The sequence below is a fragment of the Pan paniscus genome, chromosome 8 (assembly GCF_029289425.2).
Source record: "Pan paniscus chromosome 8, NHGRI_mPanPan1-v2.0_pri, whole genome shotgun sequence".
NCBI classification, from domain to species: Eukaryota; Metazoa; Chordata; class Mammalia; order Primates; family Hominidae; genus Pan; species Pan paniscus.
The window spans coordinates 50760109-50778841 of NC_073257.2; the positions used below are offsets into that span (position 1 = coordinate 50760109).

Below are 18733 nucleotides of genomic sequence, written 5' to 3' on the forward strand. Positions count from 1 at the left end.
TGTCATAACATAGGTATGAGGAGATAATGGCCTAAACTGAGCCATGCCTTCAAATATAATGCTAAGTTTATTTCTCTTACATATCCTCGTCAACTAACCTTTCTTTTCACTCTGTATTTCAGAATTAATTAATACCAGTAGAAACTATTCAATAATGAAGTTCAGTGAGTTTAACAAAGATGGAAAATGTTTCTGTGATGAAAAGCATGAAATAATTCATTCTGAAGAGGAACCTTCTGAATATAATAAAAATGGGAACAGCTTCTGGCTGAATGAAGACCTCATTTGGCATCAGAAAATTAAAAATTGGAAACAATCTTTTGAATACAATGAATGTGGGAAAGCTTTCCCTGAGAATTCACTCTTCCTTGTACATAAGAGAGGTTACACAGGACAGAAAACCTGCAAATATACTGAACATGGGAAAACCTGTGATATGTCATTTTTCATCACTCATCAGCAGACACATCCAAGAGAAAACCACTATGGTAATGAATGTGGAGAAAATATCTTTGAGGAATCCATTCTCCTTGAACATCAGAGTGTTTACCCATTCAGCCAGAAGTTAAATCTCACTCCAATTCAGAGAACCCACTCAATTAACAATATTATTGAATATAATGAGTGTGGAACATTTTTCAGTGAAAAATTAGTCCTTCATTTACAACAGAGAACACATACAGGAGAAAAACCTTATGAATGTCATGAATGTGGAAAAACCTTCACCCAGAAGTCAGCCCACACAAGACATCAGAGAACACACACAGGGGGGAAACCCTATGAATGTCATGAATGTGGGAAGACCTTCTATAAGAATTCAGACCTCATTAAACATCAAAGAATTCATACAGGGGAGAGACCTTATGGATGTCATGAATGTGGGAAATCCTTCAGTGAAAAGTCAACCCTTACTCAACATCAAAGAACACACACAGGGGAGAAACCATATGAATGTCATGAATGTGGGAAAACCTTCTCATTTAAGTCAGTCCTTACTGTGCATCAGAAAACACACACAGGGGAGAAGCCCTATGAATGCTATGCATGTGGGAAAGCCTTTCTCAGAAAATCAGACCTCATTAAACATCAAAGAATACACACAGGTGAAAAACCTTATGAATGTAATGAATGTGGGAAGTCATTCTCTGAGAAGTCAACCCTTACTAAACATCTAAGAACTCACACAGGTGAGAAACCTTATGAATGTATTCAGTGTGGAAAATTTTTCTGCTACTACTCCGGTTTCACAGAACATCTGAGAAGACACACAGGGGAGAAACCTTTTGGATGTAATGAATGTGGGAAAACCTTCCGTCAGAAGTCGGCCCTAATTGTTCACCAGAGAACTCATATAAGACAGAAACCCTATGGATGTAATCAATGTGGAAAATCATTCTGTGTGAAGTCAAAACTCATTGCACATCATAGAACACACACAGGGGAGAAACCCTATGAATGTAATGTTTGTGGAAAATCATTCTATGTTAAGTCAAAACTAACTGTACATCAGAGAATACACTTGGGGAGAAACCCTATAAATGTAGTAAACGAGGGAAATTACTCTGGGTTAAGTCAGAACTTTGTAGAACACAGAACATAAAGGGTGAGAGAAATCTGTTAATATAATGATAATGAGAACACCTTTGCCCTGAAGTCAGTTCTCACAGTATAGAAGAGAACTTAAAGAGGGAAAAAAAACAATATGAAGATAGGGAATGCAGGAAAACATTATTCTGGAATTTGGACCATACACTATGTTACAAAACTAAAAGTGGAAAAAACTTATTGGTGAATGAATATAGGAAACATTTTGCCCAATGCCACTCTTCATTAAACATCAGAGAATTCACACGGGGTGAAACCTGGGTCAGCATCCCTGGGTTGAGAAGGGATGCATTTTTCTGCTACTACTACAGTTTCACAGAATACCTGAGAAGACACACTTGGAGAAAGCTTTTGGGTGTAATGAATGTGGGAAAACCTTTCATCAGAAGTCAGCTCTAATTGTTCACCACAGAACTCATATAAGACAGAAACCCTATGGATGTAATGAATGTGGAAAATCATTCTGTATGAAGTCAAGAGGCCAGAGAAAATGCACAAACTGTAGGAAACTATAGGAAAGCATTTACTATGAGGTTATATTTTATGGAGTATATGTAATAAGAAGTAGCTTCTCAGTGAACATCAGATAGTAGAGAAAGTATTTTTAACTGTATCCAATGTGTGGATGTTTTAAGTTAAAATCTAAATTTAATATAGAACAGAGGTGTTGAGTTGCAGGATATCTAGCAATTTAAGAAAATGTGGAAAAAATATTTTTATTGAGAAATAGCATTTTACTTTGTTAATATCTAGTTTAGTTCATTGTCAAGACTGCTATTTTCTAAGAGACTTCTAAAGACGCCACTCAAGCCAATGGCTATAAGTAGTTCAAAGGTTTATTGCTTAGCCATATGAAAAATAAGGGAAGATTTTTTAGCAAGGGGACCCACAAACAAGAGTGCTCTTGTATGTCCAGAAGAAAGAGAAAGACCCTCAATCAGGGGCCATAGTAAAGGAGCCCACCAGCAGGATTTTTGAATAATCCTAGGGCAGACTAAATTCAGACGACCCATCTCAGAATGGTGGATCAAAGCAGCAAGTCAATTTGCCTTGTATGCAACTTATGAGGATTAGTAGAAGAGAGTGGGTCCAGATTTCTGGTGGTTTCTGCCCTGCAGATGTCTAACACATAAGCCAGGACATTCTGCTGTGAGTGACTTATTGTACCCAACTCTATTTCTCTCCATACTGAAACATGTCTTTCATAGGTGATACAACTTTTTAAAATGTATGTGTAGATATAACTTAAATATGGAGTTTTCAAAAAGCACAAATAGGCTGGACATGGTGGCTCACGCCTGTAATCCCAGTACTTTGGGAGGCTGAGGTGGGCAAATCACCTGAGGTCAGGAGTTGCAGACCAGCCTGGCCAACATGATGAAACCCTGTCTCTACTAAAAATACAAAAATTAGCCGGGCATGGTGGTGCACACCGGTAGTCCTGGCTACTAGAGAGGTTGAGGTGGGAGGATCACTTGAACCTGGGAGGTGGGGGTTTCAGTGAGCTGAGATCATGCCACTGCACTCCAGCCTGAGTGACAGAGAGAGATTCAAAAAAAAAAAAAAAAAGCAAAAATATACTTTGCTATTGGGTAAGGTATAGTAGTTGGCAGCAGAATGGACCCATTGAGGATAACTATAAAATTACAGAAAATATTTAAATGCAACTTATTGCTATAGAAGCAAAGAGGACTAAAGGGCAAAATTCTAGAGAGTGGTAAATCTCAGAAAGCACAATCATAAAATGCAGCTCTGGGGGCCCTTTCCACTTCTGGCTGTAGGGAAGAACCTGAATACTGAACTTGATTCAGGCAGAGGACCATAACCTGGGGGTCAGGGGAAGGCATGGGGGGGACCAGAAACCAGAAGAGCAATCAAGACTGCAATGAAAAAAATGGATACATTAGGGGCTTCAAACACATATAATTTCTCAAGAAATTTCCAGATGTCTCATGCTGCATAGGGCAGGAACCTGAAAAGCTAATTTGAGAAGATAATAAGTAGGATTTTTGTTTTGTTTTGCATTTTGCAGTACAAAGGAGAAATGATTAGAACTTAGGAAGTGCCAGCGGGTTGGTGAACATGCCATCAGTAAAAGCCCTGGAAACAAGGTCATACTAGAGATTGGTTGTGCCTTGTCACAACTGCAAACAATACCTGAGTGGAATATTCAAAAACTTGCTTAGAAAGAAAACTCTAGGAACAGATGGCTTCACTGAAGTTATTCCAAATATTTAAGAAATAATACCAGGCTTTTATAAACTTTTCTAGAAGAAAAAAGATGGAACTTTTCCAATTCAGTTTTTGAGGCCAGTACAACCTTGATACCAAAACCTAAAAAAAAAAAAAAAAAACAAAACCATAAAGCTATAGACCAAAGTCTCATAGATTTAGATGCAAAATCCTAAAATTGAAAAAAACATCTAGCCATATCCATAAACTATATCATCACCAAGAGATGTTTATTAGGGCAATCAAAAGATTTATTATTTTAAAAAAATCAGTGTGGACTTCCATTCCTCTTTCTTTTGATTCCCCCCTTTGACTTTTCATGTATCTCTCCTGCCTTCCTTCCCCAGAGTGGAGGAGTTAGACTTGCCTCGTGGGATGAGAGGAGTTGTGGCTTTGTGTCTGCTGGCACCAAGAGGGCTGAGGGTGAGGTGTGGAAGGGACAGGGGGAGGAGATGGGCAGCATTGTTGAGAGATTGGTAACACTGAGCAAATAAATATGTTGAGAATGATGACAGCAAGATTTCTCCATTAGAGAAGCTATTTATAAAAATAGGAATGAGGAGAGCTAGAAAACCTGGAGTGTGGCATTAGAATAGAACTCATATCTTTTAAATATATAGGAACAAATAAAGAAATTGTTGTGTGTGCACATATGCATATATTTTGTGTTCATTCTACTGAGAGGACCTAAACACAATGACACCTCAGTAACAGTAAGCACACCAACTGCCAAGTTATTAGTTCCTAAATACTATCCACAAAAAAGGGGAACAGGGATGATTCCTAGTCAGAGATTGGGAGAAATACAAGATGAGCCTGAATCATCTCATGTACCTAACAGTAAGAAAATACTCTGGCTGGTCTCAGTGGCTCATGCCTGTAATTCTAGCATGTTAGAAGGTCAAGGTGGGTGGGTTGCTTGAGCTCAGGAGTTTGAGACCAGCCTGGGCAACATGGCACAATTGTCTCTACAAAAAATACAAAAATTAGCCAGGCATGGTGGCATGCACCTGTAGTCCGAGGTACTCAGGAGGCAGAGACGTGGGAGGATCACTTGAGCCTGGGAGATTGAGGCTGCACTGAGCTGTGATCGTGCCACTGTACTCTAGCCTGGAAGACAGAGTGAGACCCCGTCTCAGGAAAAAAGAAAAAAAAAAAGATGTCACTCAGCAGGTTAATGGATAAACTGTGGAACATCCAGAAAACTTTAACATTCTTCAAAGAAATAGAAAACACAATCCTAAAATTTATATGGGAACCACAAAAGACTTAGAATAGTCAGCTATCCTGAGCAAAAGGAATCAAACTGGAAGAATCATATTACCTGACTTCCAATTATTCAACAGAGCTACAGTAACCAAAACAGCATGATACTGGCATAACAACAGACACACAGGAACAGAATAGACAACCCAGAAACAAATTCATACATCTATGGTGACCACTTTTGACAAAGGAATGAAGAACATACACTGGGGAAAAGATAATGTCTTTAATAAATGGTGCTGGGAAAACTGGATATCCATATGCAGAAGAATGAAACTAGACCCCCATCTCTTAGCATATACAAAAATCAAAATTAATTAAAAAGTTAAATCTAAGACCTCAAACTATGAAACAGCTAAAAGAAAACATTGGGGAATCTCTCCAGGACATTGGAGTGGGCAAAGATTTGTTGTGTAATACCTGACAAACAGGCAACCAAAGCAAAAGTGGACAAATGGGATCACATCAAGTTAAAAATCTTCTGCATTGCAAAGGAAACAACAAAGTGAAGAGACAACCCAGAGAATGTGAGATAATATTTGCAAACTATCCATCTGTATTAGGCCATTTTTGAAGTACTACAAAGAAATACTTGAGACTGAGTAATTTATAAAGAAGAGGTTTAATTGGCTCACGGTTTTGCAGGCTGTACAGGAAGCATGGTGCTAACATCTGATCAGCTTGTAGGGAGGCATCAGGAAGTTTCCAACCATGGTGGAAGGCAAAAGGGGAATAAGTATCTCACATGGCAGGTGCAGGGGCAAAGAGAGGGGGGAAGGGAAGTGCCACACAACCAGATCTTGTGAGTACTCAGATTTTGTGAACCATGCTTGAGGTCATGGATACCCATTTACCCTGATGTGTTTATACACATTTCATACCTGTATTAAAATATCTCATGTACCCCATAAACATATACACCTACTTTGTACCCACAAAAATTTAAAAATAAAGTTAATTTCAATGTTTAAAGACTTGTTATTAAAATAATAGCAGTTTCTATAAATTTAATATTTCAATAAAACTCCCAGTATTTATTGTTAACACTGGAAAAAGTTTTCCAAAACGTATATGGCAGAAATATGGGCCTTGATGTGAGGACAGCATCAATTAATGAGGGATCCTCTCCCTTGACCAAAACACCTTCCACCAAGACCCACCTTTAACGCTGAGCATTACCTCTCAAAGTGAGATTTGGGCAGGGACTAATATCCAAACTGTATCAACATCTGACAAGGTGTTCACAACCAGAATATATAAGGAGCTATAACAATTCTATAGAAAAAAAAATCTGATTTAAAACTGGGCAAAAATCTGAATAGACGTTTCTCAAAAGAAGACATACAAATGGCAAACAGGCATATGAAAAGGTACTCAACATCATTGATCCATTAGAGAAATGCAAATCAAAACTACAATGAGATATCATCTCACCCCAGTTAAAATGTCTTCTCTCCAAAAGACAGATAATAACAAATGCTGAAGAGGATGTGGAGAAAAGGGAAACCTCGTGCACTGTGGAAATGTATATTAGTACAACCACTATGGACAACAATTTGGAGGTACCTCAAAAACTAAAAATAGAGCTATCATACAATCCCACAATTCCACTGGTAGTTATATACCCCAAAGAAAGGAAATCAGTATATTGAAGATATATCTGCACCATGTTTACTGTTGCACTACTCACAATAGCCAAGATTTGGAAGCAACCTAAGTGTCTAACAGCAGATGAATGGATAAATAAAATATGGTACATATACACAATGGAGTACTATTCAGCCATAAAAAAGAATGAGATCCTGTCATTTGCAACATTATAGATGGAACTAGAGATCATTAAGTGAAATAAGCCAGGCACAGCAAGACAGACATCACATGTTCTGACGTATTTGTTGGAGCTAAAGATGAAAACAACTGAACTTATAGAGGGTAGAAGGATGTTTACCAGAGGCAGGAAAGGCAGTGAGGGCATGGTGAGGGGGAAGTGGGGAATGTTAATGGGCACAAAATGTAGAATGACTAAGACCTAGTATTTGATAGCACAAGGTTACTACAGTCAATAATAATTGTGCATTTTAAAGGTATAATTGAATTGTAACACAAAGGATAAATGCTTGAGGTTATGGATACCCCATTTACCCTGATGTGATTATTAGACATTGCATGCCTATATCAAAATATATCATGTACCCCATAGATATATACACCTAGTATGTACCCACAAAAATTAAAAATAAAGTAAAATTTCAATGATTAGGAAGACCATTGTTAATATCAGTTTCCTTTAAATGTTTCTATAAATTTAATACAATTTCAATAAAGCTCCCAATATTTATTCTTAGTACTGGAAAAAGTTTTCCAAAATGTGTATGGCAGAAATAGGGCCAAAATAGGCAAGAAAACTATTTTCGAGATGTCAGTTTTCCTCAAATTGTTCTATTAATTAAACGCCACCTGAATTAAAATTTGACAAGTGGATTATAAATGTATGTGGACATTCAAAACAATTATGGATACATGAGTCCAGAATCACAGCCATAAACCATGAGGTGCTTGGGAGATTTTCAGAAAATATGCCAATGAAATCCAAGGGGAAAGACATGTCTTCAAAAAGTGGTGTTACCTTTGACTCCCCAAAGCATATATAAAGCCTCTACTCATCATAGATCTAAATATAAGAGCTCAAACTTAAAACTTGTAGAAGAAAACATGAGAAAATTTTTGTAGGTTTGAGTTAGATGATGATTTCTATATAGGACAATAAAAATATGGAACGTACAAAAATAAATTTAATGCACTTAACTTACTCACTTTAAACTTTGATAAATTAGATTTTGTTAAATTCAAAAGCTTGTGTTCTTCAAAGCACACAGTTAAGGAAATGGAAAGGTGAGTTATGGACTAAAAAAAATAGCTGTAAAACAGCTTTGGTTAAGAATAGAAGAAAAATCCTAATAAGAAAATTGGTGAAAGAATGGTGTGGAAAGTTCACTACAGAAAAAATATGAATGGCAAATAATCCTGATTTGGGGGAGAGTGTTCAATACCAATGCTAATTTTTTAAATGTCCTGTGTTTAATTTTTTGGAGTTTGTGATTTGCAACATGCCCCTACTGCATGGAGGGAGAGGAGATGGTAAAATGAACAGAAGTAATAATTGTAAACATAAAATCTCAATGGGTCATAATTTTCCACAGAACAGAATAAAATGTGTAGCTGTCAATTTACAACACCACTCAGTAGGAGCACAATACAATAATTCCACTATTCTTAATATGGGTCAAATTTCTGATCTTGAAACCAGCTCAATTTTCCTATACAATTGATGTTTATGGGGCTTTTTTGGGGAATAAACATAGAAATAGACTGTTAGACCATTCTTGCATTGCTATAAAGAAATACCTGAGACTGGGTAATATAAAGGAAAGAGCTTATAAAGGGAAGAGGTTTAATTGGTTCAGGTTCTGCAGGCTTTACAGGAAGCATGGTGCTGGGATCTACTTGGCTTCTGGTGAAGCCTCAGCTTTCGGTCATAGCAGAAGGCAAAACAGGAGCAAGAGAGAGAGAGAGTTGGGGGAAGTGCCACATACTTTTAGATGACCAGATCTTGGGAGAATTCAGTATCAGGAAGACAGCACTAAGCCATATGAGGGTTCCATCCCCATGATCACCTCCCACCAGGACTTACCTCCAGCACTGGGAATTACATTCAACATCAGATTTAGGCAGGCAAAAATATCCAAAGTATAGGATTGACCTCCCAGTCTTAAAGGTTGAGAAATTTAACATTTGTCATCTGAGTTTCTTTCTTAATAAACCAATCATTAGGACTCTCACATAGTTTTACGGACCTGAAACTTTACAGAGAACCACAACTGGACAATGAGACCTGTTGGCAGTTGACTAACTCCTCTTCCTTCTCTCTCATTCCTGTTTTCCCACAGGTGGTTACAATGAGATGCTAGACCTCTCATCTAACCACCTGCTGCCTGTTGATCATCTTCCTTACTCCCCTTAATTCCTGTCTATATAAACTCCTAACTTTAGTTGGGAGAGAGACAGATTTGACGGTTAGACTGACAGCATCCACAATAAAGCTCTTCCCTGGCAATACTCGTCTTAGTGACTGGCTTTCTGTATAGTGAGCAACCACACCTAGGCCAAACAACACATTTGTTCTACTTGATCCTCTGAGCTAATATCTTTGCCTTATAAAAACTTGCCTCACAGCCACTCAGATCAGGGGATGACCAATGAGGAAGAAACCATTAAGAACTATGTTATCCAGTTTTGTCTAGGGCTGCTGTGATCGGGCAGTTCACTGTGCAGTGAGAAGCCTCCAGAGCAACATGCAGCAGCCCTGTCATCACCGTTTTCCTCCTCCATCTAGCAGAAATCTTCGCACACTTGTGAAGCCAACTATAGCCATAACTGCACCCCAGGCCGAAGCTTTTTGCTAATAACTAATGAGCTAGAAAGGTGAGGTTGGCCCATTTCTCTGTGCATTGTATCTAAGCCATGTAGTTTGGGCCCTAGAAAAGAGCTCTACCTAATAATGAGCTATTCTGCCAAACAGTCAACTGAGGATTTAAAAACTTGGACTTGTAGGGACTTTCAGTATTCTCTAATAAAGATGCACTCTATGTCCATATCTTTTCGTGTTTTCAAGTGCAAAAAGTAAACATTTTTGCTCAAATATTCCAGTTACCAAATAATTCATATGATGGTATTGGATTGACCCCCAAAAAATGTAAGATGAGAAACTGGGCAAGGCTGATATGTTCACCTCCTCCCATGTTCATGGAATGGGAGATGTACCTAGTGAGATTTGTAGTTGTATGGAGCTTGCCGCTGGCTTTTTCTGGACTAGTTTGAGACACTCAAGCCCCAGAATCCTTTACAAATCAATAAGGTCTAGAGTGAGGACCCTCAGAATGTCTGCTCTTTTCATCTTTTCACTTACGCCAACCACTTTCTTCACTGATGACAAGCACTCAAATTGTATTTCTCTCTTTAATACTAATATACAAGTGTTAGAAATGAAAAATAGTAAACAAAGGGTGTATATAATGTGTGTGATACTTGGCTTTAAATGAAACCAGTAATGTTCCAACTAAAGATGTGCTTTCCTAGTGTTACACAGCTCATTCAGGTGGTGCATTTCTCTAAGTGCACTACTGGTATATGATGAGTAGTTGCAAGGGGCCAGTTTGTTAGTGGAACACCTGGGTTAGAGGCTCTCCCACTTCCTCCTACATCTGTCTCTGGTTCTCCACTCATTTCAGGACCCCTTTCCTCAGCTTCTCTAACATACCAAGCCTGCATCTACTTTCAGCAGGATGCCATTGACACAGAGGTAAATACTAGCCGAATTCATGACTTCAACAGAATTTGAGCTGAAGTAAGTATTTGCAGAAGTATAACAAACTCAATATAATGCATGCCATAAAAGAGGTGTGGCCGTAGTGCCAAGGAAGCAGAATGAAAGAACTGCATTTTCAGGTAGAACAAGAATAAGAAAGTTACCTGAAAAAAGTGACAATTTACGCTGATTTTAATACTTGGTATAATTCTAGTGGGCAGAGAAACACATAGGCAGTTGAAACTGAGAGAGGGTGGTTATCTAATGTAATAGGGGATGTTGGGGCTGTGAGTCATGCAGTTTGGTTAATGAGTGGGGAAAAAATGTAAGATCTATGTGGAGAATCTAGAAATTTGCTGTTGGAAACAAACTGAAGAACATGGAAAGATATCTGCACTAAAGTGTGGGATGTAATTGTGTTTTAGAACCTAATCAGAAGATTTTAATATGCACTGAGCAATAAAAGTCTAGGGGTGAGGAGGGGGTTAATATAATAGGAAGGATGCACAGAGGACCTAACAGGCTTAACTAATTCATTAATTTATGTCGGGCCCTGGGGTTATGGTGTTAAGCAAAAATAGCCATATCACAATCAAATGCAGTGGGATAAATTAAGTAATTGCACACATCTGAGCATAATCATGGCAGAGATGTATACTCAATAGAAGCAATCTCAATCTAGGAAGATTTGAGTACTCAGTCCTAGTACTTACTAGGAGTGATTGAGAATATTATACTTTCTGTCACAAATGGTTCCCTGTTAAAAAGTTTGAGTTTTATCTTTTCGATAATGAGATACCATTGAAAATTTTGGATCAGGAACTAAAATTTAAAAAGTCATTTTTTCCATATTTCTTCCAATCATGTTTTCTTCTTTCTAAAGATTTACATTACATGATGTGCACCATGACATTCTGGAATCTGAGTCAGAGACAGTAAATTGCATAAGTGCCTCTTCCATCCTGAGTTCACGTCCAGTGGGCATGAAGTGTTCTACTTTCATTCAATGAAGTTCTTTTTTGAGACAGAGTCTAGCTTTATCGCCCAGGCTGGAGTGCAGTGGCATGATCTTGGCTCACTGCAATCTCCCCCTCCCGGGTTCAAGCGATTCTCCTGCCTCAGCCTCCTGAGTAGCTGGGATTACAGGCGCCTGCCACCATGCCCAGCTAATTTTTGTATTTTTAGTAGAGATGGGATTTCACTCTGTTGGCCAGGCTGGTCTCGAACTCCTGACCTCGTGATCTGCCCACCTCGGCCTCCCAAAGTGCTGGGGTTACAAGCGTGAGCCACCGCATCTGGCCAATGAAATTCTTTACATAATGTTTCTGTGAGCACTCAGTAACTCATCCATAACAGTGCAGAAACTCAACTTACATTGTAGCTTTCTAGATAGTGGATTTTTCCTTCCCTACATTGCATTCTTCAATTTTCTAGAGTTATAATTAGGCATATTTGGTTATATTTTTTGGCTGGTAAAAAGTCAAAATAAGAGGAGGCATAGTGATCTTAAGAACTTCAGAACTCCAGCCTGGGTGACGGAGCAAGACTCTGTCTAAAAAAAAAAAAAAAAAAAAAAAAAGAACTATTATTTTTTATTTTTAACTTTTATTTTAGGTTCAGGGGTATATGTGCACGTTTATTTTATAGGTAAATTGTGTGTTGCAGGGCTTGGTGTACAGATGGCCACCCTCCACCTTGAGTAGTCCCTGGTGTCTGCTGTTCCCTTCTTTGTGTCCATGTGTACTCAATGTTTAGCTTTCACTTATAAGTGAGAACATGAGGCATTTAGTTTTCTGTTTCTGTGTTAAAAAACTATAACTTGGCTACTCTGCCTATGGAGTAGCCATTCTTTTTCCTTTACTTTCTCAATAAACTTGCTTTCACTTAAAAAAAGAACTGTAGCTTCAAAACATGTTTCTATGCATCTCATAAAACTGCCATTAGAGATTTCATGTATTAGGTTTATCATTTTCCACTATATTTAGGTAAAATTTAAGTACTTGCCTTCAAATTTATTGCCAAAAACCCCTTATCCCAACTAACATATGTTTGTAGTTTTGGGTTTTGTTTGTTTCTAAAAATCAGTGTTCTTACTTGTTCCATCCTGATTTCAAAATTGTGAGGATGATTTACTTTGGTAAAATACACATAAACAATATCATTTAATTTATTTGTAAGTGTACAATTCAATGGCATCAAATACATTCACAATGTTATATAACCATCAATACTATCTATACCTAAATTTTTTTCACTTTCCCAACAAAAACTTGATCTACTCAACCATAATCTTTCCTTCTCTCCTCCCTGTCCCTGGTCACTTCTATTCTACTTTCTGTCCTTATGGATTTGCCTATTCCAGGTACAGCATGTAGGGAGAATCATGAGATATGTGTCGCTCTATGTCTGGATTATTTCTCTAAGCATAACATTTTCATGGCCCATCCATGTTTAGCTATATTTAAAACATTAATTTTTATGGCTGAATAATGTTCCTTTGCATGTTCATACCATGATTTGTTTACCCATTCATCTGTTCATGGGCACATGGGTGATTTGTACCTTTTGGCTATTGTGAATGATGTGCCTGTGTACAGTGATGTACATATGTCTGTTCAGATCTCTATTTTCAGGTTTTTGGATGTACACCTTACAGCAGAATTGCTGGGTTACATGGCACTTTTATGTTTAAACTTCTGAGAAAACACCACACTATTTTCTTTTCTTTCTTTTTTTTTGAGACAGAGTCTTGCTCTGTCACCCAGGCTGGAGTGCAGTGGCACGATCTCAGCTTACTGCAACCTCTGCCTTCAGAGTTTAAATGATTCTCCTGCCTCAGCCCCCCAGGTAGCTGGGATTACAGGGGTGCACCACCATGCCCAGCTAAGTTTTGCATTTTTTTTTTTCGAAGTACAGACTGGGTTTCACCATGTTAGCTAGGCTGTTCTCGAATTCCTGTCCTCAAGTGATCCACCTGTCTCGCCCTCCCAAAGTGCTGAGATTACAGGTGTGAGGCATCATGCCTAGCCCACCACACTATTTTCAACAGCAGCTGCACCATTTTACATTCCCACAAGCAATGCACAAGTGTTCTGACTTCACCACTTTCTTGTCACTTCATGTTATTTTCCATTTTTCGTTAGCATACACATCTTACTAAGTAGAAAGGGGTATCTAATTGTGATTGATATTTGCACTTCTCTAATGACTACTGATGTTAAGCATCTTTTCAAGTGCTTGTTTGTCATTTGTGTATATTCTTTGAGTAATGTCAAAGAATTTTCAAGTCCTTTGCTTGCTTTTAATTAGGTTATCTCTTTGATTGTGGTGGTGTTATTCATGTTCTTTATGTATTTTGGATATTACTATCCTGTCAGACATATGATTGGCAATTATTTTATCATATTCAGTAGGTTGTTGCTTTGCTTTCTTGATAGTATTCTTTGATGCGAAAAAGTTCTTAATTTTGATCAAGTCCAATTGACCAATTTTTTCATTCTGTTGTCTGTGTTTTTGGTATCATGTTCCCAAATCCAATGTCATGAGGATTTTCTCCAGTGCTTTCTTCTGAGAGCTTTATAGTTTTAGGTCTTGCCTTTAGATCATAAATCTATTTTGTATTAATTTTTGCATGTGTTGTAAGGGTCCAACTTCATTGTTTTGCAAGCAGATCTCCAGTTTTCCCGGCACTGTTTTTTGAAGACTATCATTTTTCTATTGAATGGCCTCTGCATCTTTGTCAAAAACAATTCACCATATATTTGAAGCTTTACTTCTGGGATCTCCATTACATTGATCTATTAGTACCACAGTGTTTTAATTATTGTAGCTTTGTGGTAGGTTTCAAAGTCAGGAAGTAGGAGTACCCCAAATTTATTCATCTTTCTGAAGATTGTTTTTGCTATTTGGTGCCCTCTGTAATTTTATATGAATTTGAAAATTAGCTTTTCCTTTTCTGTTGAATTTTGTAGCTCTCTTTGGGTAGTATTGGCATCTTCACAGTGTTAAGTCTTCCTATACACAAACAGGGATGTCTGTCCATTTATTCGTTTCTTCTTTAATTTCTTTCAGCAGCATTTTATCATTTTTAGTATATAAGTTTTTAACCTCCTTAAATAAATTTATTGCAAAGTATTTAATTCTTTTTAGGTGCTATTGTAAATGGAGTCACTTCCTAATTTTCTTTTTGGATTTTTCATCAATGGTATAGCAAACAAAATTGCTCATCTTGTACCCATAATCTTGCTGAATTTGTTTATTAGCTCTGGTGGTTTTCTTTGGATTCTTTGGAATATTCTACATATAGGTTCATGTCATCTGCAAATAGAGATATTTTTACCTCTTTCTTTCTATTTTGGATGTTTTTATTTTTCCTATCTAATAGCTCTGGCTAGAACCTCCTGTTAAATAGCAGCAGTAAAAAGGAGTATCCTTGCCTTGTTCTTAGTGGGAAATCTTTTTAGTTTTTCACCACTGATTATGGTGTTAGCCATGGGTCTTTCATAAATACCCTTGGTCATGTAGAGGAATTATTCCTTTATTCCTAGTTTTCTGAAAGTCTATCATGAAATAGTGTTGGAATTTTTCAAATGCCTTTTCTGTATCAACTGAAACAATCATGTATAGGTTTTTCCCCCTTTCTTCTATTAATAATATGTATTGCATTAGTTGATATATTTGTATTGAACCACCCTTGCATTGCTGGGATAAATGCTATTCACTCATAATGAATAATTCTTTTAATGGACGATTGAATTCAATTTACTAATATTTTGTTTAAAATTTTTGCATCTATAATTGTAAGAATTTTGAGTTTCAGTACAATATTTAATAAATAAAGTAAGATAGTCAACACTTTATTATAAAATAGGCTTTGTGGTAGATGATCTTGCCCTGCTGTAGGTTAATGTAAGTGTTCTGACCATGTTTATATGGGCCAGATAAGCCATGATGTTTTGTAGATCAGGTATATCAAACTCATTTTCAACTTGTATTTTCAACTTTCTTTATGGAGATGTAACCCCATGGTAACTCAATGTGTATCTGTAGTTGGTTTACTGTATTGTTCAAGTCTTTTTTTTTTTTAACTTTTCATCTATATGATTGATCTATTTGTGACTTTAAGTAGAGCACTGAAGTCACCAGCTATTATCATAGAATTGTTTATTTCTCCCTTCCATTCTGTCAATTTTATGTCATATATTTTGAGGGTTTGTCATTAGGTGCATAAATGCTTATAACTTTAATTGCTCTGTTGACTCTCTTAGTGATATAGTCTCCTTTATCTCTTTTAAACTTTAATATTTAAAGTTTATTTTGTTTTAATATTATTATAGCCACTCAGATTTATTTTGGTTACTATTTGCATGTAATATATTTTACTATCCTTTTACTTGCAAGTTATATTTGTCTTTAGCCATACAGAAAGTCTCCTGTAGATTTTGTATTGAAATTGTTGCATCATGTTTTTTAAAAATTAATTCTGCCTATTGTTCTTTGATTGGAATTGTTAATCTGTTCAGATTTAAAGTAATTACTGGTAACACAGGGCTTAATTTTGCCACTTTGTTGCTTGTTTTTTATTTTTAAATTATACTTTAAGTTCTAGGGTACATGTGCACAACATGCAGGTTTGTTACATATGTATACATGTGCCATGTTGGTGTGCTGCACCCATTGACTCATCATATACACTAGGTATATCTCCTAATGCTATCTATCCCCGCTCCCCCCACCCCATGACAGGCCCCAATGTGTGATGTTCCCCACCCTGTGTCCAAGTGTTCTCATTGTTCAATTCCCACCTATAAGTGAGAACATGCAGTGTTTGGTTTTCTGTCCTTGTGATAGTTTGCTCAGAATGATGGTTTCCACTTTCATCCATGTCCCTACAAAGGACATGAACTCATCCTTTTTTATGGCTGCATAGTACTCCATGGTGTATATGTGCCACATTTTCTTAACCCAGTCTATCATTGATGGATATTTGGGTTGGTTCCAAGTCTGCTATTGTGAATAGTGCCGCAATAAACATACATGTGTGTGTGTTTTTATAGCAGCATGATTTATAGTCCTTTGGGTATATACCCAGTAATGGGATGGTTGGGTCAAATGGTATTTCTAGTTCCAGATCCTTGAGGAATTGCCACACTATCTTCCACAATGGTTGAACTAGGTACACCAATCAGACGTAGATTTGGTCTTTTCACATAGTCCCATATTTCTTGGAGGCTTTGTTCATTTGTTTTTACTCTTTTTTCCCTAAACTTCTCTTCTTGCTTCATTTCAATCATTTGATCTTCAATCACTGATACTCTTTCTTCCACTTGATCGAATAGGCTACTGAAGCTTGTGCATGCATCACATAGTTCTCGTGCCATGGTTTTCAGCTCCATCAGGTCATTTAAGGTCTTCTCTATGCTGTTTATTCTAGTTAGCCATCGTCTAATCTTCTTTCAAAGTTTTTAGCTTCTTTGCAATGGGTTCGAACATCCTCCTTTAGCTCAGAGAAGTTTGTTATTACCGATCGTCTGAAGCCTTCTTCTCTCAACTCATCAAAGTCATTCTCTGTCCAGCTTTGTTCTGTTGCTGGCGAGGAGCTGTGTTCCTTTGAAGGAGAAGAGGTTCTCTAATTTTTAGAATTTTTACCTTTTCTGCTGTGGTTTCTCCCCATCTTTGTGGTTTTATCTACCTTTGGTGTTTGATGATGGTGACATACAGATGGGGTTTTGGTGTGGATGTCCTTTCTGTTTGCTAGTTTTCCTTCTAACAGTCAGGACCCTCAGCTGCAGGTCTGTTGGAGTTTGCTGGAGGTCCACTCCAGACTCTGTTTGCCTGGGTATCACCAGCGGAGGCTGCAGAATAGCAAATATTACAGAATGGCAAATGTTATTGCCTGATCCTTCCTCTGGAAGCTTTGTCTAAGAGGGGCACCTGGCCGTATGAGGTGTCAGTCGGCCCCTACTGGGAGGTGCCTCCCAGTTAGGCCACTCAGGGGTCAGGAACCCACTTGAGGAGGCAGTCTGACCATTCTCAGATCTCAAACTCTGTGCTGGGAGGACCACTACTGTCTTCGAAGCTGTCAGACAGGGACATTTTTAAGTCTGCAGAAGTTTCCACTGCCTTTTGTTCCTGTTGCTTGTTTTTGATATACGTTATAAGTTTTTGTTCCTTACTTCCTTCATTACTGCCTTTTTACGTAATTTTTTGTTATGAAACTTTTGATTCTTATCTCACTTACTTATACGTATATTCTTTAGATATCTACTTGGTAGTTACTATAGGGATTACATCTAGCATCCTAAAGTTGTAACAATATAATTTGAATGGATACCACTTAAATAGCATACAAAAACTGTTTCTTGGCTGGGTGCAGTGGCTCATGCCTATAATCCCAGCACTTTGGGAGGCCAAGGCAGGTGGATCATGAGATCAAGAGATTGAGACCATCTTGGCCAACATTGTGAAACCCCGTCTCTACTAAAAATACAAAAATTAACTAGGCGTGGTGGTGCACACCTGTAGTCCCAGCTACTCAGGAGGCTGAGGCAGGAGAATCACCTGAAACTGGGAGGCGGAGGTTGCAGTGAGCTGAGATCATGCCACTTGCACTTCAGCCTGGTGACAGAGTGAGACTCCGTCTCAAAAAAACAAAACAAAACTGTTTTTCTACAATTTCATCCTACTTTCTGTTGTTAATGCTACAGACTGCATCTTTATTCATTGTGTGCTTAATAATATAGATTACTAATTATTTTTACACATTTGTCTTTTAAATTCTATAGAAAATAGAAAGTTAGATTACAAACCAAAATCAGAAAACAAAATTATTCTTTATAATTGTCCATGTATTTACTTTTACCTTACCTTTTTTTTTTAACATGGTGTATTAGTCTGTTCTCAAATTGCTATTAAGGAAGTATCTGACACTGGGTGATTTAAAAAGAAAAGAGGTTTAATTGACTCAACAGTTCCGCATGGCTGAGGAGGCCTCAGAAAACTTAAAATCATGACAGAAGGCACCTCCTCACAGGCGGCAGGGGAGAGAATGACATCCAGCAGGGGAAATGTTAGAAGTTTATAAAACCATCAAATCTTGTGAGAAATCACTCTCACAAGAACAGCATGGGGAAAACCACCCTCATGATTCAATTACCTCCCACCAGTCCCTCTCTCAACACATGGGGATCATGGGGATTACAATTCAAGATGAGATTTGGGTGGAGACACAGCCAAACCATATCAGAGGCTTCAGTTACTGTCTTA

The 18733-nt window shown here is 37.6% G+C and overlaps 1 protein-coding gene across 15 annotated transcripts in view; it reads left to right on the forward strand.

Moving 5' to 3' along the window:
* The window catches only part of LOC100969857 (zinc finger protein 37A), a 53715-nt gene that overhangs the window by 23992 nt on the left and 10990 nt on the right, over positions 1-18733 (forward strand). For 14 of the 15 annotated variants that reach the window (XM_034930329.3, XM_034930328.3, XM_055092666.2 and 11 more), the window contains one exon: positions 123-7371. The exons of the other annotated variant lie outside the window; for it this stretch is intronic. In XM_034930329.3, the coding sequence (XP_034786220.1) occupies positions 123-1600 (1478 nt within the window). In that variant the 3' untranslated portion in view covers positions 1601-7371. Of the gene's footprint in view, positions 1-122; positions 7372-18733 lie in introns of those variants that run through there. 15 annotated transcript variants of the gene reach the window in all.